This window comes from Numida meleagris, chromosome 1, assembly GCF_002078875.1.
Source record: "Numida meleagris isolate 19003 breed g44 Domestic line chromosome 1, NumMel1.0, whole genome shotgun sequence".
Classification (NCBI taxonomy): domain Eukaryota; kingdom Metazoa; phylum Chordata; class Aves; order Galliformes; family Numididae; genus Numida; species Numida meleagris.
In genome coordinates, this window is record NC_034409.1 from 107,732,208 (window position 1) to 107,760,174 (window position 27,967).

General features: G+C 43.5%; 1 protein-coding gene across 5 annotated transcripts; it reads right to left on the minus strand.

The window, feature by feature from the left end:
• On the minus strand, positions 1–27,947 carry LOC110403453 (cystathionine beta-synthase-like). Of its 5 annotated transcripts, none has more exons than XM_021406672.1 (18): positions 27,849–27,947; positions 21,950–22,074; positions 21,139–21,323; positions 20,465–20,571; positions 19,749–19,883; positions 17,217–17,296; positions 15,973–16,107; positions 15,362–15,431; positions 13,672–13,763; positions 12,462–12,587; positions 11,748–11,832; positions 11,458–11,563; positions 10,532–10,606; positions 9,692–9,826; positions 8,683–8,791; positions 7,884–7,913; positions 5,626–5,710; positions 1–4,420 (listed from the first exon to the last, which is right to left on the minus strand). In XM_021406672.1, the coding sequence occupies exons 2-18, from the start codon at positions 21,989–21,991 to the stop codon at positions 4,311–4,313; spliced, it is 1,707 nt and encodes a 568-aa protein (XP_021262347.1). In that variant the 5' UTR covers positions 21,992–22,074; positions 27,849–27,947; the 3' UTR covers positions 1–4,310. The 5 variants fall into 5 exon arrangements, with proteins under 5 accessions (XP_021262347.1, XP_021262335.1, XP_021262351.1 ...); XM_021406660.1 differs by having other exon boundaries at positions 21,139–21,350; XM_021406676.1 differs by having other exon boundaries at positions 21,950–22,024; positions 27,849–27,938.

Consider the following 27,967-nt stretch of genomic DNA (forward strand, 5'->3'; position numbering starts at 1 on the left):
TGCAATCAAATAGCATTTATTGAATTCTTTACATCGTATTGCAAATGTTTGTGCAATGAATTTTTCCCAGCTCCTTAAAACATAGAAAGACTTCCCTCTGTCATTGTAGTGTGCTGATACCACACAGTTAGAAAGGCTGTTGGACAACAGTGGCAGTGCCAGGCAACTGCTAACAGTGAGTGCAATGTGCAAAACTCACAACAGAAGATTTCAGAAACCATTTAGCACTGAGCTTGGTGGGCAGGGGACTGGTCTGGCCACTTATAGGAAACTCAGCTACACAGAGTTCTGGAGTCAGCCATGGCTTGTGGAAAAAGTGGGAAGTAATATTGGTCATTACAACTTAAAAATGATCCTTACACCGTTGCTTGATAACTCCTTGCAAAATATACAGCTTTTACTGGATAACTGTCTTCAGGTGAGAAAACAGAAGCATTCTTGCAGAGCCAACAGTAAAGAGAAAGGACTGATATTCTCCTATAGTGACATACAAACACAGCATAAATTGTTTATATAAATAACGATGTGCAAAATAGTTTTCAGGCTGACGGTCAGCATGTGCTTAACCAGCACAAGTAAACAGAAGATGCAGGCACCCACTTCAGAAAAAAATTAAGAAGACAGTTCTGTTCAAGCTTCAGACTTGCACTTTGGATTAAAGACCAAACAAACAGCGATGTCTTTCCTGGTCCTCACAATATTTGACACAGAGATAGATAAGTAAAGCAGCATTATAGCCCTACAGCTCCTCACTAGGATCAAGGTAGTAAGAGCACCTTCAGGTATGCAGAAAAGCATCACACTCATGAAATTTCACATCACAGGAACTTCCATTCTGCAGGACTCCCTGTCCCCTTGCTGTCCCCACCCCTACTACAGAAGAGAGCTCTGGAAAGTTCTTCAGTCATTCAGAAACTCCAGTTATTTCCCCAGTTCCACTGACCATACAAGGTTACTACTCTGAATAAAAGCTGTCAGTGAGCATCTCCTTCTGTCAGTGCAGAGCAGGAAAGAGTTCCTAACAATGTGCAGAGCAGTGCAGCTAGATTAACTTGGGTTACTTACTTGGATTGCTTTTGACTCACAGTGCTTCTTCCCTGCCAGCTCTGGCCAGCTCTTCTGTCTTACAGACACTACCTGGTTTTCAGGACATGGCAGAGATTAATTTATGAACAGTAAACTAAAACAGAAAGCTAAGATCTTCACACTTCCCACTGAGTCAAAGGTAAAGCTACCCATTAATCTTCCGCTTCCTCAACCTGAACATAGCAATCCTACATGTCTCTTGTACTGCACTTCTCAGAAGTGTGGCAATCGCCTTCTACTCACCATCCTCAGATTTCTTGCCAAATTCTATCAGGGTGGGAGGTGGAGTTTTTACAAGGACAAAAAGAAAAGGAGAAAGAAATACTGAAGTGCCCTCTTCCCCGTAGACAGGATCAGATGGAAAAACAAAGAGAAAAATCGATAAAAAGTAAAGTAAATATTTAAGAGCAACATTAAATGCCAAAATTTAGCAGCAGTAAAGCTACAGTTGTAGCAAACATTCCAGTCAGTAGTAGCCAGTGAAGTACACAGGCTCTTTCACAAAATCCAAGGATGCAGTGAAAATACAACCAAAGAAACAAGTCCCTCTTGGTGCTCTCAGGAAATTAAGAACATGTAAGAAAATACATCTGACAACAGTGTTTGAAATAACTGGGAAAGAAATTTAAAAGTTGGGCTGAAATACTGATGTCTATATACAACTGATCATTTACAGGTTCTGTCTATGCTAAGAAGTAAACTATGTTAGAATTGCTAAGACTTGCCCTTAACTGTACTAAACTATTTATGACCCCTGGGGGAATTAGCTCCAAAATTCCATTTGAAAGATGACTTCCTATATCTGTCACTGGCAGAATCACTACAAAGCATGAGGCAAAACAACAACCAAAAAAAACCCTAAAGAAACCTACCATCCTCTAGAATCAGCTGCTGTTGAAGTGGCAAATTTTTAGATTGTATGGTAGTTTATTCCAGAGTCTTCGCAAAAACTGCCTTAAATCTCACAGAAGTATATATAGACTAGATATTAGGAAGAAATTCTTTATTATGAGGGTGGTGAGACACTGGAATAGGTTGCCCAGTGAGGTTGTGGATGCCCCCTCCCTGGAATCATTCAAGGCCAGGCTAGATGGGGCTGTGAGCAACCTGGTGTAGAGGGAGGTGTCCCTGCCTATAGCAGGGGAGCTGGAACTAGGTGATCTTAAAGGTCCCTTCCAACCCAAACCATTCTATGATTCTATTATATGAATTTAATGGTTAAATCATATTTTAAGGTAAGTATCTCCTGGTGTCATTCACCTCTATTCCACAATGGATATTAAAGATGAATCATTCCCGGAGGGTGCTTCGTCTCCCCAGTGAACCAAACCAGACTCTTATTGTCTAGCTTCTATGAAAACAGTTTTAAAAGATGAATCCAGACACTAACAAAGTCTCAGAAAGTGGATCTAGACTGTCTTCTGCCTGGAGAATAACCCATGAGGGATAAAGCACCAACCTGTTAGTTAACTGCAAGGCCACCTGCTTCCATCCAAGCCACAGACAGCAGATCACTTTGGTGACTTCTGCTTCCTTTCTCTCCTCTCCTGACTGTGACTCAATGACCTCCAACTCCCAACTTTTTTGTTTGTTTGTCTACAAGTCTCCATCACTCATTCTTGAGAAAGTGAGTTCTCAACGGAGACTATGAGTTATGTTACTTCATTACTAACCCTAATCTGAAGGGACAGTCAATGACTAAGGAAGTAAACTGAGCAAGTATGGAATTAACCTAGCTTCCATGGGCACAGCATTAAAGAACTAACACATCAGCCTGAGGCTTTATTACAACAAAGTTCTTATCAGCCACAAAAAAAAGAAGCAGCCAGCAGATAAACTAACCTGTCACACTCCTGGTGGGTTGACAGCATCTCTGGTGTCACTTTGGCTTTGAGCTCTTGCCTACCTTTGTATTTCCTGCCTCCTCCAGGCCACCATCACCCGATATGCAACTGCAAAGGCTCTGCTTTATGGTTTTGCTCAGTACTGACATGAGACAAGGCCCTCTGATGGGAGGCAGAGGACACCTTTCCTCATGGCACACAGTTCGGTTCCACTGCCAGAGGGAGGCCAGCAGGGTAGAAAGAAGAGAGAAGCTAACAAATGTCACTCTTGCTGATCATAACTTTCATTCCTGGCAAAGGGCCAGCCAGAATATGATGAGTCTTAATTAAGAGGAAGAATGGCCACTTTGCTTCTTTAACTACAGGGTGATTCCATCCATCATTACCAGTGCATGGATGAGCTGCTTCTACTAACAAACTGCTGCAGCCACCTAAGTCAAACACTACTGAAAAACCCAGAGAATTATGGAAGTTGTTGATGCACTCATCTACTGCACATTCCATAAGGAGCTGCAGTTTGGCAGCACTTGATCAGGACTTGAAAAACAGTTTACACTCTTGATGGATTACCTCTGGCTTTTTTAAAACAGGCATGAATTTAGATAAAAATGAGTCTGGGCAGTGAGGGGAATGTCCTAGATAAGACAGCATCATTTTAAACAACCTTCAGTCAAAAACCTCAGGCTTTCTTCCTTTCCACCCATGCTTACTTATTGAGGTATAGTTGGAAAAAGGAGAAAAGTCTGTCTTTGCAGTGAAAGCTGGTGCACTGTGTAGAACAAATCCCTATTTTTTGTTAGTCAGCCATGTCAGTTCTGTCTCAGAGGAGCTGGATGAACCAAACCTCAACTCCAGCCCTCATGCTGTGCTCCCATCTTACACTGATGTCACCAAAAGGGAAACAGCTCCTCCTTTCTCCACAGCCTAATCCCATGTTTTTGTTTCTACGCTATATTGTCTAACTCAACAACCCTGCACATTAAAAAAAATACTTTTCAGAGCTCTTAGACTTCTGCTTTACTAAGTTTTTTCAACATATTTAATGCATCTGAAAACATTTTTGAAAAGCCAGACTTTGGACGCAACAGGTGAGGAACACACCAGTTAATTTAGGCAATATTTTTACATACATATATATAAGTAAAAAAATAAATTGTCTTAAGAAATATTGTGTAACCTGATTAAGAAACAAATTCCCAGAAACTGTGCAATAAGTAGAAAGCACTAGCTGTATAGCTGACACCAGAATAGCTAACTGCTTATTTTCAGAATTTAAAAACAAAAACCTTAAGAACAGACCATTCGACCTAAGAAATAAACCTGATTCTTTGCTGGAGATTGCAAAATGTTACTGAAGAGGTTCCAGTTTGCTCCTTGACTTTAGTTGATCTTTCCTTCCCGCTCTCGCGCAGTCACAAAGTTGAGCAGGTCAATGGCCGTAACAATGCCAAACACCATTTGCCGCTTACTGGAGGAACCATCAGTGTGATCTACACAGAAACAAAAAGGGCATTTCAACCACTAGGAGGCACAAAGACACACCACCCCACCTGGCTTTTATGGTACCCTTTGTTAAAGCCCAAGCCATCCTAGCTGCAAGTGCCAGGGCATCACTGATGTCCCCTTGTATATCAGAAAGGCTCCTTAACACAGGGCTCACAGAAAATGAAGCAGCATGGGAAGGATAGGGATTAATCATACTTCATTTCAACATGAAAATTCAAACCAAATCCTTGGTTATAGAGCCTCACTTTCTTCATACATTTGTTTCTGCCACTCTGCTTGAACAGGTTACAAATTGATAATATCCTGTTTGACCTAAGAGTCACTAGAGTAGAATGTGCAACACTTCCTTCCTCCCATGCCCCTGTCAAATACAGGGTTAGCAGAAAGTAACAGTACAGTACCCTTCCATTTATACCAAAAACCTTATTAACTCCCTGAGCATTGCTACTCTGAGAGCACAGGTTCAGGGGATATTGTGACCATAAACTTTTGATCGGGGAACCAAATGATCTGAAACATCCTCTGTCTCTTTATCTGTGGTCTGGAGTCCCTTGTTTCTTAGTCTGGCTGTGCTGAGATGCTTGGCACACTTATACTTGGTTTGTTCAGACAGCTGGATTGTCTTGGACTTGTCATTTACTCAGTCTTTGTTTCACTATAAGCTTCTAGTGAGATTTGAGGTTATATTAGTCAGCACCAAGTTAAGAGCACATCCTCAGGGAGATCATCAGGAATAAGCCCGAATTTGATGACTGTTCTTCATTTACAATCACAACTGACATAGCTGTCAGCCAAACAGGTCTGGTGAGCTGTGTTATTGCTTTCAGTCTAGTTTCTCATTTACGTATAACAGTGCTATAACCTTTGCAGATTTTTAGTCATTTCCGGTTCATAAAGAAAGCAGTATAAACAGTTTTGAGAAAGATGAAAAAGAGTAGAATTTAGAGTAAAGATGTGTCTGGTGAAGGGGAATACGTTATAAGACAAATATTAAGTTGTTTTAAGAAAGTGATGTCAGTGTTGACATCAAGCTCTTAGTACACTTTGTTAAATTAAAGATTTTGCTTTAGAAGGAAAAAAAAAAAATGTAGTCAAACTGTGACATTCATTGTGATAGAACCGCTTGTATTTGCTTCTTGTTACCACTCATAAAGATTGCATCTTTTAAGGTGCAGTACATCATACTCACACTGAATTTGTTCATGAACCACTAAAGCAAAGTGGTCTATTTCCAGGATATGAGAGAGCTTCCCCAGGTTGTCTTTCAGGTTAATCTGAAGAGAGAGTTACAGAATTTAAATAAAACAGCCCCTTACATTTTTAGTGGTGTATCATCACCATATACTCCATCTAGTGTTAAAAAAAGTACATCAGTGCTCACATCTAAAGCACCACAGAACACAAACAAATCAAGGCTGAGTTAAAAGATCAGAAGGTTTTTTTTTTTTAACCTCTAATTTCCAAGAAAATGAAACAAAACACAAAGCAGTATGTGAAATTTTCATTCTGATTCTGAAAACATAATGAATATATTCAACAGCTGAAAAATGTTTATAAGGGAGAGGATAAAGAAGTGTTCCATGTGTAACGAGAGGAGTTCCATAAAACTCCAGATTATACTTTGTGATTTTACTCTAGCGAGACTGGGAGAGAGCAAATGAATCAGACTATAATCATTGTGGAAGTGAATACAATCTGTGAATTGAGCAGAGGATCAGGGAAAAGCCCAAAAAATCCAAAACCAAGGGTGAACATTGCTCAGCTGCACTGTGCTCAGGTGCAAATCAAGAAACTGAGAATCAAGAATTCATTTTGAGCATAGCAGTTCAACTTTGAGAAGACTAAACAAGACAGCAGTCCACGCTGGCTCTGCAGAAAGAACACAGCTCCTTCTGAAACACTCAGCTAATCACCTGCTGGAAACCTTTGAAAGAATGCACAAAATGATTCTTCCTCAATGCTTTAAAGTACTTAGCAGGAGCAACAAGTCTATCATCCAGGTGACTCTCCGCAACTACCAGCAACAACCACTATCTGACATACTTCAGGGATTAAATGAATTTGTAGTAAGGGTAAGTCTTGTACCCCAGACTAAAAAAGCTTTTATTCTGCAGTGAGCTCAGCTTGTGACTAGGGAATACACATCACCAGCATGAACAGTTGGGCTCAGCTGGAGCACAGAACTCTGGTTTCCATATCGAGAGAGAAGACGAAGATTCGCTGCTGCCTGTGCTTAATGGACCAGCAGGCAATAGTGCGTACCAAAGGACCAGTCCTTAAGCTTACGTGTAAGGTGAGGGATAGTGGGAAACCTGGATTTACTCCCAAGTCAAGTCAGCTATCAGTCACCATCACTTGGTGCAAACTTAGATTCTAAAGTTACGCTTTGAACCCAAGTTCAAAGCTCGCTGAAGAGTAGAACTTCTTGCCATCTCATTGCGTGCTATCAGTAGACCTGTTTTGAGAGACCACGTAAGCTAAAGGACTGGGAGAAGCAGTCTGTAGACAGTATTGGGGCAGCTATGAAGACCTAAGCACATTTTGAAGTTTTAATGGAAATTTGACAGAACGCCAGTTTCATCTATCACACTGCTACTCATTCAATCTCCCAAGGTATTTTTCCCATGAGTTTTCTCATATTTAAGTTTTTATTTTTAAATCTTTTAAGTCCTTGCAGCATTAGCCTACACACATGCTACCAAACTAGACATGACTAGGACTGCTTGTCTGGGCAAGTAACACAGTATTATTCGTGTCCCTACAGATAAATTAAAAGGAGGCTCTCCTTCACTGACGATGCCAGTGATTAAATGGCCTAGGACATTGACCAAAATCACACCAGGAAACAGGCTAACAACCACTAGGTATAGTAACAGGAAAGTCTCAGAGTTTCCTATGTTGTTAAAAGACAGTTTTGCCTTGGCATTCACAGGCTAAGGGGACCTCTTAATGACGCATACTGTGCTACAGATCCTGACTGCAGGATATCATTTCAGTGACACAGATGATCCGTTCTCCCAATTTCACCAGTGAACAAGCCAAATAAGCTTGACCAAAGTGGTAAGAAAGGCAAAATTCACAATACTTCTGAGGTTATATGCATTTAACCATGTTTCTCATCAAACCATCAATTCAAATGAAATATAACTGAAGAACGATGCTTTTAGTTAGTACGTTAGCAATACCACCGCTCTAGTGTTGCTCCCTTTCCATCCTCCACCAAGAAACATCAAAGCTGAAAAGAAATGGTTAAGCTGATCTATACTGAAGAAGCATGAGGGAGTTCAAGCTGTCCATGGAAAAAAGCCACAACCTCAGAAGTGCAGAGAATTGGCTACTACAGCTAACACTACCGTAGGTACACAAGCAAGTGCACAACACCAGCCCCAGAAACTCTTGAGGTGTCCAAGCGAGGGAGAACATTGACCAAATAGCTTTGTTACGCACCACATTTCCACCTGATCCTTGATTATCTGCCTGGGAAGGAAAAAATACATTTACATTTGGTCTGTAAAGAACTAGCACTTCCTCTCAACCTCATGGACTCTGTAGTTTGTAGACCAAACAGCAGCATTCCACATATTTCCTGAATTCTGTGAGACTGTTGAAACTGAAAACCTGGTGAAAGCTAACTTAAGTTAAGCATTCCATGTTAAGAAAATATTTCTCCTGTAAGTGAAGCAAAGCAACAGCAACAATACTCATACATTCTAGAAGAGCAATCAAATCTGGGAATTTGTGATCTCTTGCCACACCATATTGGATGGACAAGTGAAACCAGTGAAATTCACATATCTTGACAACAACAGCTTTCACTGTCCATCCACCCCTGTTCTAGGGAGACACCTGATACAGAAGGCAAACAGTTCCTTTTTCAGCTGGTACAGAAATTATTTATTAAGAGCTGTTTCAGTATCTTGCTCTCTTTTCTGCTGGAAAGTCAATTGCCCAGGTATGTGCTGAGTTTCGGGGAGGGAGTAAAGGACAAGAATGGGAGAAGAAAGCCAAATTAATGGAATTAATAGAAAAGCCCTGCTGAATTAATAGAACAGCTCAATATAAGGCCACAACACAAGTCTAGGAGCTACTGAGTGAACTAGGACAGAATTTAGCACGGTCCCACGTTTGCACTCAAAACCAGCTGTTCTGTATGGTCCTGGGTAAACCTTACCCAATCTGTTGCCACTGTAGTGTTAAGACACCTGCAGTTGTACTTTATACCAGAGAATGGGGAATTGTTGCTTACCTGCTTGAATTGCTTGTAGATTACTTTGCTGACTTCATCGGAAGGCTGAACTTTTCCAGCAAGCAGCGAAGAAAGCATGTTTCCTAGAGTAACCATGCCCAAAATCACCCTGGAAAAGAAGAGAAATAAGATACAGCTAACAATACAAGTGCCTTTAGTGTTCCTAAAGATAAAAACACCCACTCTCAGCCAGCCTGCAGAAGCAATTTCAGTTGTCTCATGAAGTAACATTATTGTTGTTATACATTTGGATTCTGTGTTTCTACAGGAGATACCTGAAGTCCAGTTCTTAGAAGTGCTGGAAACACACAGAAGTCAGCAGGTGCAGTGGCTGGCTGGTCCTTCTGAGCATCTAGCTCAAAAGAGGACCTCCAGCTTTTGCAGTTGGAGAGCTTTTGAAAAGCAGGCATCACTGTTTTACGTCCTCATTTCTCCTTTTGAAAGGTAAGACAAAGCCAAGGTCATGCTCTCCTCAGTTTTGCTCACTCCCCTTCACCCTACAAGCATACTACAAGGAATGTAAAAATGAATCCCTTGTGTTAGCACTGTGACTGGAATGTAACTGGGCAGCTCTGTTCATTATTCAGCCTGCCTTACAGCTTATATACACTCTGGCTTATAGGGGGTCACTACCTCACTACATCTTAATACAGTGCTCTGTAGAAATTGGTGGAAGCTGTGGTGAAGATGGGTAAGTTGGGCACTGTTTGTTTTAAATATGAAGTGTTGCTTTGGTAAGTTAAACAGCTGTTGTAAAAACAAGGAAACCAACCTGCAGACACACGCAGAGTCTCATGATAACCATCAGAAGCTTATAACATGAAAGGCAGGACAGTCCCACCATGACAACTTACCACCACTGGTGTGGCAACATTTAAGGCAACTTTTAAGAACAACGTTACTATAACTGAAGAATATATTATATTTCTATCCAGCATCTAAAGACACACCTTGGGACCTGGTGAGAGAAGTGATACATATGGATGAATAGTGATATATATGGACATACCCAGATTCATCAACAACTGGTACCTGGTCGAATCCCTTCTCCCGGAGAATTTCAACAGTCTTTGCACAGGTAACTGTTGGAAGCACAGTCAGGGGAGCTGAAAGGCTTAACTCCTGAACACTGACGTTCCACCACCTGGGACAAAATAAAAACCAAAGCAATTCAAGCTTTAGGGAGAGAACAGAACCAGTTGCTCACCTACCGTGGCATTTGCCACTACAAGAATGACAAAAAGCTCCAAGGAAGAGTCTAGACTCTGCCAGAGCTAGTAAAGGCATCGAGGCTTTACAGTTCTCTCATCAACATAGAAATTAATTCAGGTGTGAGAAAGCTTTAAGACTGAAACACTTCTCCTATTTCAGCTACTTGGCTGGATTACAGATGATTAGTGAAAAATAATAGATGAGGGAGCCTAGTATTTATATCTCACAAAGAAAATCCCAGGCTCCTGCTCAAAGGGTTACGTTTACAGGTATTACAGGTAGCAAACTATAGAAGATCCTCCCTCGGGTATGCAGAATTGTAATGCTTTGCCATCAAGAACTCTGGTGTTGGTATGGTTCTCTGGATACTACTCGTTCATTTCAGACATAACCCTTTTTATTCAAAAGTCATTAAATATCAAATTTTCTTCTGCTGCCATGGAACTCAAAGAAAGACTGTAATTAATTTAGGCAGACTTGATAAATAGCCACAGTTATGCACCAACACAGCACCACGAAAGATTAACTAAAACACAAAGGAAGTACTATAAACTGCAGCAAGCTTTAAATTAGCAACTGCCATAAAGAGAGCTGCAAAAGAGATTCATGAGAATCCAAATGGATCTGTCATTCTTACCAAGGTTTTTTGACAAAGTCTTCTTCTGTCATGAACCCCTTCTGAATCATCCATTTGTCACTCAAGAACTTGGACCTGGAAATTATCAGGCAATAAAAAGCTCATTAGCAGGCTGAATATCTAACAGTAATACTAATAACACAGTGACTGTTTACAGCTCACTATCACTAACAATTAAATTATATTTGAAAGTACACTATGTTTGCCATCCAAGCTTACCAGCCAGGCACATACTGATGAAATATTCATAGAAAGAAAAATGAATCCCATTGGAAAGGCCGCTTCAACTACATTAGTTCCAGCAACTTGATAAAGAGACAGTCTGGGACAGAGAAGTGTCAACATGTACTCAGCCCAGGTCTTTCTGTAGTTTGTAGTCAGGTTATCACAGCAGATGACTGCACAATACAGTGCTATTGTGTTGGATGCAATAGCAATCATGTAACACAACTAAAGAGAGCACATTTTGGAATATATTTCAATGTAGCAAGTGTGAAATTTCTTCTCAGCAAAGTTCAAATCCCTCACATTGCCACCTGTCAACTCTACCCATCACTGGCTACTGCCACAGCAGTGCAGCGTTCTGCTGCGGACAGAGGCAGAGAAAGTGGTCAACAGCCTTAAAGAGACCCTTCTGGGAATGGGATAACACCAGTGGCCTCAAATAAATTAGCCTCTCTTTTCCATTAAGACCTTAACTAACTGGTTATGGTTATATACTTAAAATGAGACACCAGGAGGAGCTCTGCTTTCATAGGGCTCCATTTCAGACCCTTTCCGGATACCACAGAAGTTGTGCCCCAAGCACATTCCTTGCTTCAGCAGCTTGGTTCTACAAGAGATATGCATTCAACTTGCCACTGCTGTAAGGAGGGCTGAGGGGCTGCCTCATGCTTTTCCCACAGAGACAACAAGCAGGTGCTTACATGTAGTTCCTGATAGAGTCAGGGAAGATAACAACACAGCGCTGACCCTCCTTCAGCTCTTTGGCTGCCTTCACAGCTACAGACATTGCACTGCCTGAGCTGCCACCTGGAGAAATGCAGATCAGAGGCAAAACTGTCAGAATATATGTGCAGTGAGAAGAACGAAAGAGATGAGGAGAGTCAGCAGAGGAAGACAGCTTCTGAAGTGTAAGGAGGTCTCCGTGAACCGCACAAGGCTTTAGCCTCCCACATATTACTCAGAAACCCAAAGGATTCACATCTACTCTTACCACACAGCAGTCCTTCCTCTCGGATCAGCATGCGTGCTAAAGCAAATGACTCCTCATCATTGCTCTTGTACCACTGGTCCACCAGCTAGGAAGGGGCAGGAAGACAGAAACGAGGGTCTCTTTAAATGAGGAGGGATATGGAAGGGGGGCTACAGAATGACACTGTAAATTCAACCCCATGCTCTCTGAGCCAAAGGCTGTCCTACTGAGCACGACGTGCTTGGGATCCCATCCTACAAATGCTAAGTAGAATTTTTTTTGCCAAGGGAAGATGACCACATTAGCACTACGGTCTCCTTATTGAAATCTCTGAGAAATAGGCTGTTATAAGACAGCCAAAGAGCATCAACCTGTTTCTTCCCCTTGGAAGGCTTCCTAGGGACACAGCTTCTGCGCAGGACTAAACACAGTCATACTGCTTTTGAGAGGGAGTGTTGGATTTTATTCTTTTTTTTTTTTTTTAAAAAAAAGGAATTACTATGTTGTACAAAATTGTTTTCTGTTTCCCAGCATTTCTCCTAGCATTTCAAGACAAATGTGTTCAGTACAAAAGCCATCTGAGAACAGCTTTTCCTTATGAGAAAGAACAGGAATCATTCTCCCCGCCAGCTCTCCCCTTTCAGCTCAAAGAAATGCTTTCCCAAGTTTCTCCTCCACCTTCCACCTCACAACCAACGTATGGCAAAGGTCGGGAAACCAAGAAGCATGACTTACAGATCTATCCAACACCGTGGGGACAAAATCGTATCCAATTCCTTCCACTTCATACATTGTCTTGTCGGTCTTGTTCAGTTCATCCGGTTGAGCAAGGATTGAGCCTTCAGGATCAACACCTATGATCTGTAGAAGCAGTTTTCACTTTGGCTACCATGACACACTGTGTTCAAGAACACAGCTATTTACAAGTGAGCACTTAGCCTTATTACAGCTGTTGGTGTCACTCCGGCTGCATATGCAGCCAGCTAACAGCAGACTAGTCTGCTGCTCATCTCTGCCTGGCAATGCTCACCTCCTCTGTGAGCAGAATGCGTTAGGTTGGATATTAGGAAAAATTTATTCTCAGAAGGAATGGTGAGGCAGAGGCACAGGCTGCCCAGGGAGGTGGTGGAGTCACCGTCCCTGGACATGTTCAAGCAACATGGAGATGTGGCACTGAGGAACATGGTCAGTGGGCATGGTGGAGATGGGTCAATGGTTGGACTAGGTGACATTAGAGGTGTTTTCTAACCTTAATGATTCTGATCACTGAGCCACCCATCTAGTCTTCTCAGGCCGTGACCACTAAGTCAGGGGCACTACTTGTTCCACAGGGGTTTTGTTTCATTTAACCAGAGGAAAGGGTTTCCAAGACAAAACTGTCTTTGTAAACATGTAAGGCATCATTACAGTCAATATGTACCTATGCTTGACATGAAAAACAAGCTTTACTTTGGTGCTGTTTTTTTTTTCCTCCCTCTCTGACTATATGGGAAAACACTAATGACTGAAACAGGATACGAACTTCTGTGAGGAAATCCAAAACTGCACACTGGTACACATACACACATTGGTCTGTGCAGAGAAAGACTCACTTGGCAAAAAACTCAGGCACTCTAGAAAGTGCCAGAAGCCAAGCCATGATCAGAGAGGAAGCACAGGGCTGCTGTGCACACCAGCAAAGGACATTTGTCAAACACCCAATGAAAGAACCCGAGGGCCAGTTTTTACCTGCTGAGCCAAACCTGAATTCTCGTCAACAGCAAGACCAGAGTATAATGATTTCAGACAGTGTCTGAAAACCTTCCTTTGCTGCTCAGAACTACTTTCAACTGAAGAACTCCAAGAGCTTCTCTCAGAGACCCAGGGCTGGCTTACAAGGAATGGGATACACCAAGAAGCAGAGCAGTTTGAGGCTAAAGAGACACACTTTAGGCTTGCCACTTACTTTGCAACCTGGACACTTCTCCTTCAGCTTTCTGGAGATGCCAGTGATGGTACCTCCTGTACCAGCGGTAGCCACCAGCATGTCTATTTTCCCTGTTTGAAGGTGAAAAAGAAAAGGCAGTCATGACATTTTCCTGAGAATGATAGATTAAAAACTCACAGTTAAGTGTGGACTTGATATAACAGAACTACAGGCAGCAGCAGAAAAGGGGCAAGATAAGGCTTTTTGCTTCCCAAGAACTGTATTATATGAGATCTATCATGAGATTGCCTTGCTCCATCCCCATTTACTTCAAAAAATGGCTTTGAAATATCCTTCAGCGGCCTGGCAAGGCAGCAGTTTGTCAGGCTTCAGGCAGAGCTAAGAGGCAGCCCATTGAGTTGATGACACCTATACTTTCCTGTTGCTGTATTTGTTGATACAGAATAATTCACTATTGAACTTGGAATGTGCAGCTCATTTTGTAAGTTAATTTACTGAATGAGCAGAAAGAGCAAAGGAGAGATGTTCATTGAGAGAGACTGACACAACTACTCTCTTATTTCATATATTGCTTTGGTCATGAGCACCCAGCAAAGCTATCATAGGTATGACAGTTCATTCTTCTGTCAGCCATCACAGTCTCCTTGGTGCATGCACTTGACAGCTTTGTGAGTAAAGCACATTTTAAAAGGTCAGTTTGTATACAAAGCCAAGTGCCTTCAAGTCAACAGAACAACACTGCACCAAGTTCAGGGTAAGATTGTTTTAAGCTCAGTAATACCAATTTAATCGCTCTTGACCTATAAGGAAATATAAGTAGAACCAAGAGAGTAATGCAGTCGACAGGTAGAACTCATCCAGACTCTAGGTTTGTGGAATGGCAGTTTGTTAAAATATACTCACTTTGAATTAAAGTTTCTTAACATTTGTGACAGAAATACAAACTACGTCCTCTGAACAATTAGAAGGATTTTTGGGGGGGAAGGATGGAAAAGAACCCTTCACACAGTCCTCACTTTCATTAGAAGAAATGTAATAACTGAATTTCTTATTTCAACGGTCAGGGTCCCATCAAAGAAGTTTAACTGCACTGTTTTACAGGGCAGGTCAGTAGCCTCCTGTACAGTCTCTTCCTGCAGAATCACACTGAATGCCTCCAATTGCTCTTGAGTTCCTCACCTGGGTGAGTTAGCCCAGCTGAAGCTCTCTGCTGCCACAGCTCAGTCATTTCTGGTACTCCAGCTAGACTGCCTAGAGCTAAATGGAAATTACCACAACAGAGAAAACTGGTCTTACTGGTGACAGCTGCAACGCAGAGCAGTTTATACTCCTGTGGTCTTCTATTTTAAGGAGCTTTCAGAGCAACGGACTATTTAGTCTGAGAGTGTAAAAATACCTGATTCTGTATTGTGAGCCGAAAAAAACGACCCTGCTCCTTTTTGCTACTCTAGGTGTAGATTTTTTCCCCCTACATTATTTAAGTATCACTATTTTCTCCACCTGGAGAACCTTAAAAATCTTTAATGGAAAACAGTTGGTTAGTAACAGTACTGAAGTAAAGCAGTTCTCTAATGACACATGGCATATGTACAGGATCTGCTGTATCATAACCCAGTTCTCAACCATCTCAGGTCCATTCTCCAAGAACATAACAACAAAGAATATGAAAGACTCATTGAAGAAGAAGCTAGCAGCAGAGCAGTCTTACCTTCGCACTGTTGCAGGATCTCTTCAGCTGTGGTGTCGTAGTGTGTCAGGGGATTGCTGGCATTACGGTACTGCATTGACAGACAAAATGGCCATTAAGTAGACCAAAAAACAACAAATCTACACCATCAGGCATTTCAAGAACATGACAAACGTTCTCCAAGACCCACAGCTGGTACATACACTTTCCAGACTGTTTCTTTATCTATTATCTAGACCGAGGCAGAATGCCTGAGAGGAAGTACATCCTCCCTAAATGACCTGCTCTAAGGGTATTTCTCAGTTACAAGCAAATCTCCAACACCAAGATCAGGCCTGGCTGTGGGAAAGTTTCTTTTAAAAAAGATGACCCTTGTACCAATTCTTCCACAAGGCACTATCAATTCAGTAGAGAAACCCACTTTTTTTCCCTAGCTTCTGCAAACATAGGCTTACTACTGCCCTCTAGTGAATATAAAAGCTCACTACCCTACAGCACGGTCACCGCTCAGTGGGTCATTTTTCCCTCACAGACACTCCTACACAGTAGGAACTTCCAGCCACGGACATGAGGACCAATGCCACAACACCTCTTGCTGTGATACACCTACATCTCTGACACTTTGTTCTTACCTGGTCCAAGATATGTGCGTTGGGGATTTCATTCTTCAGTCTCCATGCTACACCCACGTGAGATTCAGGAGAATCAAACCTGGCAGTTGTTGGAGTCCTCACAATCTCAGCACCCAGAGCCTTGAGGACATCCACCTGTAGCAAACAAAGACTATCAGAAAAACCAGAAGCTTTACCTGGGACCTCACTGTCAAATTCCTGCTGCCATTCTGGGTGTTCAGGTCTGTAGGGACTATGACTCCATACTGAGAAGCCTCATTAAGGCAAAACTCTGCCTCCTCTTGTGCTGGTCACATATGCTCTGATCTCTAACAGTGCCATAGCCCTCTTTTTTTTTTTTTTTATCTAAATGCAAATGATGTATATTTACCTCCTTCTTTAGTCACAGGTAGCAAAGGAGATCCTCCAAGGCCTTATGTACTGCTCAAATACTATGAGGGCAAGAAATTTTATGACAGGCAGAGCAAGGACTATCTTCAAAATGGAAGCCTTTGGTGCTCTGTGGAGCATGGCAACGGCCACACGTTACCTTTCCTTCCAGGGCTAGTACTGGGCATCCCTTCAGGGGATGTTGTTTATGCCTGCTCTCATCTGTCATCGAGATCAGTGGTTTTGCTGACACTGATTTGCTGCTCCAATTGTGAGGCACCAGTTCTCTTCTCTGCTCTCTTGTCTTCACGTACAGTATCACCCTAGTTGGAAGCCTGAAAAGGGCTTGCTCTAAAGTTAAATGTTTTCTGCTTTCCATTCCCAAGGTAAGCGGGCATTTTCCTTCCTGAGTTGTGGTGACACAATTCAGATCCTTGCCAGCATCTCTTGGTGTGTTAACTTGAAGAGCCCAGCAGACTCCCTCAAGGCTCAGCCTACTGCAGAACCAAAGAATGTTCAAAGCTTCAGCCATTACCTTCCCTCGTCCTCCTTTGCTCACTGGGGGACATCTAACCCAAGGGCAGGTAATCACTTTAATCTGCTGTGTAGATCTCAAATTCCCTTGATATCTGTGATGACAGTTCTCCAGCTGACAATGCTGCGGGGACAGGCCCTAAATACAATTCTGTCCATGGCTCTCCAGACAGGATCTCTCCTGGCACTGGCAAGAACCCTTCAGCAGAAGTCTGTCTGGCCAGCAATTTGGAGCCTAAGAGTCTACATCACTGCTAAAGCCACAGCACTCATTTGCATGAGGAACTCCATGAGTGCAAGCAAGCTTATTTTTTAAACTCAAAAATAAAAGCAGATCTGACCTTCTCCATACTCATTTTCTCTGGCATCACGATGATACAGCGGTAACCCTTCACTGCTGCAGCCAAGGCCAGCCCAATTCCTGGAAGCAAGCAGGGACATGCAGAGCATATAGTGAGAAGCAACAAAAACCAAAACCCACAACACCAGCTTTGGCATGCCTTTGCTTTAATCAGATTCTCACAAGAGACTTGAATACAATGCCTTTAGATGGGAGAGACAAAGTTGCTGGCTTCTGATGGAGCTAAAGACACTGGTTCTTAGAAGACCACAGCCAAAAGAAAGTTTGGCCAAGGGTGGGGGAAATACATTTATATATATATATTCATCAACATGTGCAAGTGGTAAAGCCAGTGGTCTGCATTTCACCTCCCTCTTGTCTGTTTGCCATCTCACCATTTTTTCCAGAAGAAGCTCATGAAAAGAATGAATTTTAAGCTGAAGAGGACCTGGAGCAATCTTTTTGATGTTGAAAATATTTGATCCCCTCTTATTCTGCATTACTCACTCTGCACTAAATCCCCAGTTTGCAACGTTCCTAAACCTAAGTCCTCTCTAAAACAACAAAATTTAGATTCTTTGTGTGATAGTGCCTCTAATGCATTACATCAACTTGTTACAACACCTAGCTTTGTTAGAGACACCTCATTTCTAGTTTAAAAATCTGCACTTCCAGTCTGACTTCTGCCTTTTCAGCAGGTCTTCAACTGCCTACTTGAGCAGCTAAGCTCAGAAATATCTTCCCAGTTGAGATGCTTACACCTGTTATCATATCACTTCTCTGTTGGATGAAGAAATGGAGCAAGGCAGCCGATAAGCATCTGAGGTAGGGCTGCATGGCACCTCCCCTGCTGTTTTGGGTACCAGGCATAGTATCAACATCCACCCATGACAATGCTTCACAGGTCTTTACAGAGAAACATGCTTGTCCAAAGCTGCCTCTGTTTCTGCTTGGTTCAGGATTGCATAAGGGTGAAAAATCCATATAAAAAAATCTGGGGTAACTCGGGTACCTTTAAATTCTATTTAATTTTTAAAGAGGGTGGAAACAAAACCTTTTCCAGTGCATTACAGATAAATACAGGTACCAGAACTAAGTAAAACAAGACAGCACTGAACTTAATATTGCCAAAGCTTGAAGAGAAACCATGCAGCATCCTTCCCTGCAGCCTACAATGAAGAAAGCATTCTGAGACCTAAACTAGTACCTTTTACTTTCTGGTACTGACCTGGAAGTCCAAGAAACATCAAAATAAGACTCTCACTGAGGGAAAAGTGAGATGCAGCGAAGAAATCTAACACACTAGACACTCAGAGCAGTGGCCTCAGGCCAAGGCCTATTTCTTCTGTTCATTCTCTTCCCTGGTCTTTGCTTTTCAGTGCATCAAGACAGCTCTCGAAGTAATTGCCTTGAATCTCCCTTGCATATGTTTTTTTTTTTTTTTTTCCCCAATTCTCAGGTTCCATGCAAAGGAGACTACTTATCAAGTGCAACATTAAAGTAAGATGTCATAGTATAACCCCAGATAATGGAAGAACACAATATATGGATATCCTCCATTACACACCATTGCTCAGACAACAGATATAGCTTAATTCCCAAGGGCTTCAGTTGCACTGTGTCCCCTACAGAGCACCTGCGGAGCAAATGGCAACAGATATGACTTCCCAGTTTTCTGTTGTAGAATATATACATTTCTGTTCATGCACCAGCTCAGTCATCTCAGTGACTCCACTAATGAGAACTAGAAGAAAAGAACAGAACAAAAGTCTGTCTGACCTAGTTAACTTGTGTGCATCAGAAGGAAGCAGTGAATGCCCAGAAAATAGTTTAAAACCAGGTCAAGACATCCAGTGACACCAGAGCACATCAGTCAGGGGAGCAGTTTGTAGCACATCTCACAGCCCCCCTTGGAGGATGCAGTATGTTTATATTTAACTAGCTCACGGAGCATTCCTGTGTTTACTCTCCACCGGTAGAACAGCTTGACAGAGGAACAACAGCTTTGATGCAGGAGCCCAGTTAACTCCAGCCTGCTCAGGTCATCAGATGCTCTTTCCTGGTCCCTGACTGATGGGACTGCTCCTTCCACCAGCCCTCCAAGGAGATGCTGGTCCAAGAGAAACCTGTGGAAGATCTAGGACTGCAAGAGCTGTGTCAGCAAACAGTGCTGTAGGGATGCTGCTTGTCTTTTGGGGCTTGATTTCCAACAATTTCAGCTGAACTCCTGAATAGAACTTAGAGACCCTAGTGAATCTGGCCTAACGCTATTCCTCTTTTTTTTTTTTTTTAAAATAAAGCAAAGAGTCCCTGCAAACATAGCAGACCTCCTTCCTTGCTGTTCTTGTCAGCATAGCACATTGCAGAATTGTGGGTTTTTTTGTTGTTTTTGTTTGTTTGTTTACAATAAACGGAAGTAACACTGCACCCCTCTGCACAGGCAGCCTCCACGCTCTGGTCTCAGGCGTGCTTCCTCCAGGAAAGCCACAAAAACATCTTCCCCACTCTTTGCTAGGACCTCTCTATCCCCTACCTGTGTTTCCAGAGGTTGGCTCTATGATTGTGTCCCCGGGCTTCAAGATCCCAGCTCTCTCGGCATCCTCTACCATCCTCAGGCTGATGCGGTCTTTCACACTGCCCCCAGCATTGAAGTACTCACATTTTGCCACTGGAAGCAAAGAAACCAAGCAGCGTTCTTAAACAGCAATTTGCTGATGACCCTAACACATCTTCAAGAGCAACTGTAAACATATCTGGTCCAGTTCACCACTCTTCATACAGAAGCAGAGATGGGGATTCCCTTCATGTGAAGAGAGTTCTATTCATGCTTTACCAATGTGTTTTGCCTCCAAATATCTCCAGTTTAAATAAACGTTTCATTGAGGCAGTTTTAATCCTTTTCTTTGATCCTTAGTGACAACTTGCAGAACCTGCACTTTGTAAACTAGTGAAAACTACAGGTATTAGAAACAGTTAAAAGCCTCATACAATATATACAAATCATTCTCAACCGAAGCAGAAAAATTGCAGGGAGAATCCTTGTATAAAATACAAATTGGAAGACATTTTAGACTATCAAAACTTAAACATTTGAAAATCTGCCAAATTAAAAGAAGAAATTTTGATTCCATTTTCTAAAGAGTCCCTGCATTCCTCTTACGCCCAAGTTCCACAACACTACAGGCAGAGCTGCCTGTGTTTCCAAAACAGTGTTTCTCACTTCTTTCTCCTGCCTGCAGTAGTACTCACAGAGTTCACACTTCAGCCCAAAGTGCTTCCCGATCTTGTTGATTCGCACCAATGGTGTGTTGCCAACTTTATTCAGGATGTTGGGCAGAATGTTTGGAGGCTCTGGCCTGGCACACAGACAAACAAAGTCAGTAGGCAGCTCACTGAGTAGCAACACAAAGTATTTCTTATGTTTTATTACACCCAGCTTTATCCCTTCTCCAGCACAATATCTCTTAAATCAAAATATCTATTAGATGTAATTTTGTAAAACAAGTGCCTGATCCAGAACTCTAGGATTAATCATACATCAAGCCAAGTACTGAAGCAAGAACTATGTGCTCTGAACTTCTTCCTGGCACAAGCAGCAAAGCACTGCTCACAGTCAGCTGTTCTACAAGCAATTACAGTGCAACTGTTCATCTAGTCAGAGAACTGCTTGCCAGGTTACTTCAAGTAATCTACTTTCAGTCCATGTAGTTTCACATCACATAACTTCTTTGGTGCAAGGCCCCTTCCATGCTTACTCTGGGTTCTTAGTTTTGTTTATGCTTTGAACTTAAGAAGCACCAGTGTATCCACACGCAAAGCAACACCAATTTAAACCAGTCACCTTCTGTTAAATCCATATAGCTCTGAGGTGACCAGGCTAGGTCCTGTGCTGAAAACTAGCAAGCAAGAAAAGTAGTACTTACAGAGACATATGACGATGGGGGGAGGCAGAAATGGGTTTTCCAAGCTTCCACGTGCATTTGCTGGGTGTATCAGGACGGATCCACTTCCTTCCCTTCTCGTTAGTCTTATGGTCCTCATGGTCTGTCCCACCAGGAAGGAAGTATTTGCCAGAAGCATGAGGGCATGAATTTGTATCTGGCTTGACCTGGGAAGGAAGGGAATGTATTTCATCCTTGAAGAGAAAAAGATATGAGTGATAGATATGTGATTCAGATGCTCTGCTGTAACAAGGCTAGAGTATCTCTTGAGACTATCAAACTTGCTCAAGTTCTGCAACATGGACAACCCCTCATTCATGTAATTGCCCTGCAACTGTCTATCAATAGCTAAAAGTTGTGTTACTCATAAGGAGTCCTTATTCTCTGTTTTGTCTCTCTACCAACGGATCGTTCTTCTCCAGTATTTCAGCATGTAGTTTTTCTGAGGGCAGCCTACCCAAACAGAAATTACCATGGTGCTGGTTTTCAGAAGAGTAGTGCGATCCTGTGAGAGACACACTTTCCATACAAAAAGCTAGCCCCCAGAAATAAAGAGTCTCCTGTCCAAGCAGAGAGAAACAGAGGAAGATTACTCTGTGGCTAATTGGAAAGTGGTGCTGAAAGACTCCACAGCTACTTGTGGTCTTGAAAACTCTTGCACAAAGGTCATTGGTTTCAATAGCATCTGCCTCAAGAGAATTCCAACTAGAAATCCCACTGAAAGCAGAAGGAGCTTCCCTAAATTCTGGTGAGAAAGATAGGCAAATAGTCATCCTCAAAGACCAATGTGTACCTTAGATATTGGAACAGGCTTCTCTGATATCAACTTCTCCATTTTCTTAGGCAAAGGCACAGCAGACTGGACTTTCTTTGGGAGAAAGAGTACAGTGGGTCAAACGATTGGAATCTTCTTCAAAGCTGCAGACCGTGCGAGTTAAAAAAAACCAAAACACTATTAGGAAACAGTCTCTCTTAGGGAAATGATACTCATCCCACTTTTATGGTGGTAGGAGGGGAAAGCTGCCAAACGAAGTGAAGCTGAGTTGTATAGGCAGGATAAAGAGAGCCATGCAGCAGAGGTATTGAGCAAAAGCAACCGTGGGCCATCTGATCTTGTTCTTCCTGCATTACCTATTCACCTCTCTGCCCTGCCCCCCACAGCCCACCTCCATGAAAGGAGCAGAAAATAGCTCTGTTGGACTGTCTGCACTTCGATAAGCTTGGCAGCCAGAAAGAGTAATAGAAAGTACTTCAGTCCACAGGGTATATTCTTCTAGGGACATCAGGGGTGAAACGGCTGTACAGGGCAAACACCAAAAGACCCTGTATACAATTTAGGAAAAGGCTCTGAAAGGGAACATTTGCAGATTTCTCTTCATCCTTGAGAAGGAGACCAAACTCCTAAGGTCCTCCCAATACTGAATTAGTGTTGAATGTGCAAATGCAGGGATGTAGCACACAAACACTTCAACCATGAGGCAACTCAGTAGGCAGCTGGTGTTTGAGAAATTTGTGAATAACAGGCAGAAGCAGTAAATTCATTTCTCCTACCCCAGCCAGCTTCCTTACTACCACTGAAGGCAAAAATCTGGCTGAAGTCTTACAAAACGTGGTTCTACTCATCACTTTTTTTGCAGCAGGATTCATGGCTCTTTGTGTTACTGAATTGTGCCAGACCTGGAAAGGCTCTCATCCCCATACTTCTGCCAAACGCTTGCAAAACAGATACAGCTTAGACAGGCAGTCTTGATGGTCTGCTGGCAGACTGGAAAACATCTAATCACAGGATCAGTGAACTTTAGCATTTGATCCTGCGAGTTAACATGCACCACTAACCACTACTGCTTTATACATACCTATTCCTTTCTTATGTGCTGGTTTGAAGAAAATGCTTATGGCATTTAAACTGCCACTGCTTAGGAAAGAAGTCCCTGGAAATGCCAACTTTCAGGACAAAGGCTTGACATAATTCAACACATGGATGTAAGAACTTCCATGCCACCAAAATAATACCATTCTACTTTATTTGGGTTAATATATACCCTAAAGCCAAGACAGGCTGTGGTCGCTATTGTAGATTACTGATGAGGACTAGATTGAGAGATATCAGTCCAAGAGAGCTAATATACAATAAACAAGCATAATTTAATACTATCAGTCTTTGTTACATTTATTTCTAGCTCCACCTAGCCTCAGCTGTATTTCTAGGAGGTGCCTGGCTCACAGTTCAGAACAATAGCACTTTCTTTTGTAAAGCAAAAGTATTGAAGAAGTGTCAAGCTCTCCCCAAACCATATGCACAAGCTCAAGACAGTGAATGCAGTATTGGGCATAGACACTGGCAATAGTCACAAAGCCCATCTAATAAAGACACCTTGCTGTGAAAAGATCGCACCACTTCAGCATGCAGGAAGGCAGCAGCAAGGGTAAACAGAGAGGAAGCTGATTTTGCTCTTCCCCATTCACTGGGGGGGAATTCGATTAGATGAACTTTAAAGGTCCCTCCCAACTCAAATGATTCTATGATTCTATGTTCTTATAAAATAGAGGGGTGAAAAAATTCAGACTTTAAATCACCACATCTCAGTGTCCTGCAATACGGTACAAATATTTTGGAGAAAGGGAAAGAAATCTGTGGCAGTAAAAACGTCAAATATCTGAAATGTAAGTACTTGTTCTTTGCATTGCTTTCAGGAAAGAAGTGAATATGGCTGTCTTCAAAAGCTGCCTTTTGAAGGAGTCCCTCTAAATTGGGCAATACAACACCATCTCATTTCCTCTATTATAAGGCAAAAAAAAAAATTCATAACAAATCCACTGCTGGAAATAGGCATCACCTCTTGAGCTAGAAACAGCAGAAAGCGAGGAAAAGCTGTATTTATTGCCTTCAAATAAGACATGAGATTATCTCAAGTATTTAGAGGAATGGAAATACTTTGATGCTTCATCAAAGCCTGGTCATGCAGCTAGAACTTTCAACGAAAATGAGGCCAGAGAGAAAAAAACCCTAACCATAAGCACTGCCAACAAAAATCTTGTCATCAAATACCAATCTTAAGCAGTATCATCCATCGGAATCAACGCAAGCTCCAAATCAACAACTCCCTTCAAAATGCTTTATTAGGCATGATTTTAAATAACCCCACACTCATCCACTTCAAAGTATATAGGTACGCGCATATACATTTATATAGTCAAATTCTAATCATGGTAGTAGAGAATCAGTCACAGCTATGGTCATCCTAATGTCTTACATGCTGAGGAAGGATGAAATCCCACGCCAAACTCAGGAATTCAAGAGTGAATTCTTACCACAGCCCTCAGTGAAGACTTACGAGCAGCAGCAATTGCTTGTTGCTCTTCATATGGAACAAGACAAGAGCCCAGTGACTGGCTGTGCTCAGAATCGACAGGAAGATCTCAGATCTCCAAGCTCCCGCAGTCCTACCAATGAGCTTCCTTAGACACCACCCCAAACATCTTTCTGGCACTTCCAGCCCAATCTAAGGCAACTCCAGCAAAATATGGGGCAGATGTCTGCCTAGGACAACCAGATTCACCCAAAGACCTATAAACCAGGACATAGGAAGCTCGTGCACCTTTCTAGTGGGGACACCTTTGGGGGGAAAGGAAAAGGGATGAGCAGAAATCACCAAAACAAAAGATGACAGCAACTTTTTCATTATCCTGACCCCCTTCTCAGCCTGCCTTCTGGGAACGCAGACAGGGAGAGAGGAGAACAGTGACTGAACGCTGCTTGCCATATCCAGAGGGTGGTGGGCTGCAGGAAGCGTTGCCCACCTTCAGGAGGGAACTTCTGCCAGCCTGAATGTAGGTTTGCCATGAAAGCAAACAATCCCAGAAATAGCTGGGGGTGTGGGCAGAGGCTGGCTAGAAAAGCCTGACTAACTTCTGCCCTTATACCTGCAGAGCACACAAGGCAGAAAAATTAGAAAGCCAAATTACAAACGGTCTCTCAAACCTAAAGCATGGAGGGGTCTGGGGCACAAACAGATGTAATAGATTGAGAAAGCCTCACAGACAAGGCCACATCTCAGCATCAATCTCCACAGGGAACCCAAGATCTAAAGTACTCCTCAATTCCTACATGAGGAATTTACAAGGAATAGCATTGAAGGACAGTGGGTGAAATTAATCCCTGGACAACCTGGGTTGAACTCACTCCACAGATGTTAGGAGCTACAGTTTCTAAGGCTGTTTACAGTATACCGTGTCAGCACTAATGCAGACATGTACAGAGTATCACATGTGCGAGAACCTAATTAACTCCAGTCGTGTCTGAAGCTGAAATTAAGCTGTCTCAAGGCAGATGTACAAGATGGATCAGAGGGAGATGCCCTAAGGGCTGACTGCTCAACCAGAGATGAGATACAGGACTCCACCACACTGCAGCCTGAGAATGGCAAACTTTGATGCTAAGCAGGTCTGTGAATGAGTAAACCACCAAAAACCAGTTGTTCTGCTTGCTCTGTGGTACTGCAGGGTCTTAGAGAGCTGGAGGATCTCTAAAGGTTACCAGAGGTAGCAGTATATACGCAGCCTTTGGAAGCTGTTTGAAAACACCACAGCTATACTTTGGTGAGGCAGTGGCACAGGCTGCCCAGGGAGGTGGTGCAGTCACCGTCCCTGGAGGTGTTCAAGAGCCGTGTGGATGTGGCACTGAGGGACATGGGCAGTGGGCACAGTGGGGGTGGGCTGACGGTTGGACTAGGTGATCGTAGTGGTCTTTTCCAACCTTAACAATTCTATGATTCAGGAGACAATCAGCCATCTGAGTTTTTGTTATAGTGCATTGCTACTTGCTCAGTAGCAGCCAGCCACCTCTCCTGTCAGGGGAGGTGCCAGTAACTTGGAATAACTGGATATGAACAAACACTACCATGGCTTGAGAAAGAGGTGCTGCAAGAACCAAAAGCCTCATCTCTCCGTGCATCCTCTCAGTGAAGACTCTTCTTTTCATGGTTGAACAGGCATACTCAACCTGCTGACAGGAAAGCTGTGGTCTTTCCATGCTCTTCCCTCTTTAGGACAGCACAACTTCAACAGCAAAGCAACTCCCATCGCTCTGGCAACTGACATGCATAAGATCAGCTAGTGAAAACATGAAGCGTTCAGCCTTCCTTTTCCACACAGAGGAACACTGTGAGCAGCCCCGAAGAGGTGTGCTGTCCAACACTGCCTCTGCTTCCTGAGTTCACTCCAACCTGCCTGGACTCACATCATAAGACATGAATCTTCATTTAGAAGACCTGACGAGCAAAACAGCACTAGAGAAAAGGCTGGAGAATGTCTCATCTGGATTTTTACCTGCTACAGCCACAAGTTTTAGAATTGCTTCCCCATATCTCACTCACACAGCCCACACCCAGCCTGAGGGGATGTTGCTTGTCCCTCTGGGGCTCATCTGTGGCAATGCCCAGAAGCCACCCACTCTGGGTGCATCAGTAGGGCCTTTGGCAGGCACTTTGCTCCCTCAGCCACAGAATCGTAGGGAAGGGACCTCTGGAGATCATCCAGTCCAACCCCCTGCTAAAGCAGGTTCTCCACAGTAGACTATGCACGAAAGCATCCGGGTTGGTTTTGAATATCTCCAGAGAAAGGAGACTCCACAACCTCTTTGGGTGGGCAGTAGGCAGCTGCCAACAACTGGGGCCATCCCAGGCCCTCCCAGCAGCCGGCTGCCAGCAGCAGATTAATTATGTACCTGAGTTGGCAGGCCTGCAGCAGGGCCCCTGTGACCTTGCTACCACCACGGTTTTTAGGAGTGCTCTGGCTTGTGGAAAGCAGGTTTGGTTTTGCCCAGAGGATGCAGATAGGATAGCAAGGAGCTATCAAAAAGGAGGATGTGCTTAAACGTTAGGCCTCACCTAGCATCTCTGCCTTCCTCTATTAGCAGCCATCCTGCTGCAGACGTACCCCAGCCACAAAACACTGCACTCTGGGGTCTCACAGGAGGCCCTTCCTCCCCCAGCCCAGGTTTGCTCATCTCCATAGCCCAGGCTTTCCCTCCTGCGATCAGGAGGAGTTTGTCGGAAGGCAGGGCTTGCGTCTGGGCTCAGCAAACAGCCTTGTTTGAAAGGTAAATACGTACACGCTGAGCAGCTCAGCTGGAAGAGAGCCAGCGTGCTTCCAAACTTCTGTGGTCAAAGACTTCGGGGTGAGAAGGGTGATCAGGAGAGCAGCCACCCAAGGACAAGTGAGGATCGCCCACCTGCCATGCACCACTGGCATCATTAACGCTGCCGTGAGCAGCTCACAGCGCGGCTCAGACCTTGCCCAGCATGGAGGAATGCACGAAATAAGAGGCAACAAAGCGAGCTTTTCAACCTGGCTCGCCGCAGCACACCACGGACCCCTAGGAGACCCCGATGGTAGCAGGGAGAAGCGCTAGGGCGAGAGTAAGGAGCAGCATGCCATACTGGGAGCTATCCTGAGAGCAGCCTTCCTCCTCCTCCTCCTCCAAAACCCCGAGCCCAGGCTCCCAGGGAGCATCCCCAGTCCTCCGCTTCCCCCGATCTCCTCCCCATTGCCCATCCATACCGATCCAACATCCACGAGAACAAAAAGCCCACCCGCGCTCCCCGCCGCCCCCCACCCACGCGGGCCCTCCCGGGGCTGATGCAACGGCGGGCGCGGGCGCCGACCCCACCCCCCGAGAGCCGCCACCTCACCGGCAGGGCGGGCGCTCCTCGACGCCGCTGCAGGCGGGGAGCGTAGCGCCGTCCGCCGCGTTAAGAAGAGCCCCGAGCACCTCGGCTCCGCCCCTCCCCTTTTCCCCGCCCCCCGAGAG

Coding starts and splice junctions, on each gene's coding strand:
- LOC110403453 (XM_021406660.1), bottom strand. CDS start 21,991: ATGGAGAAGTTGATATCAGAGAAGCCTGTTCCAATATCTAAG. Junction 15,432..15,972: donor ACGCACATATCTTGGACCAG/GTAAGAACAAAG, acceptor CTGTCAATGCAG/TACCGTAATGCCAGCAATCC. Junction 13,764..15,361: donor GATCCTGCAACAGTGCGAAG/GTAAGACTGCTC, acceptor ACCTTCAAACAG/GGAAAATAGACATGCTGGTG.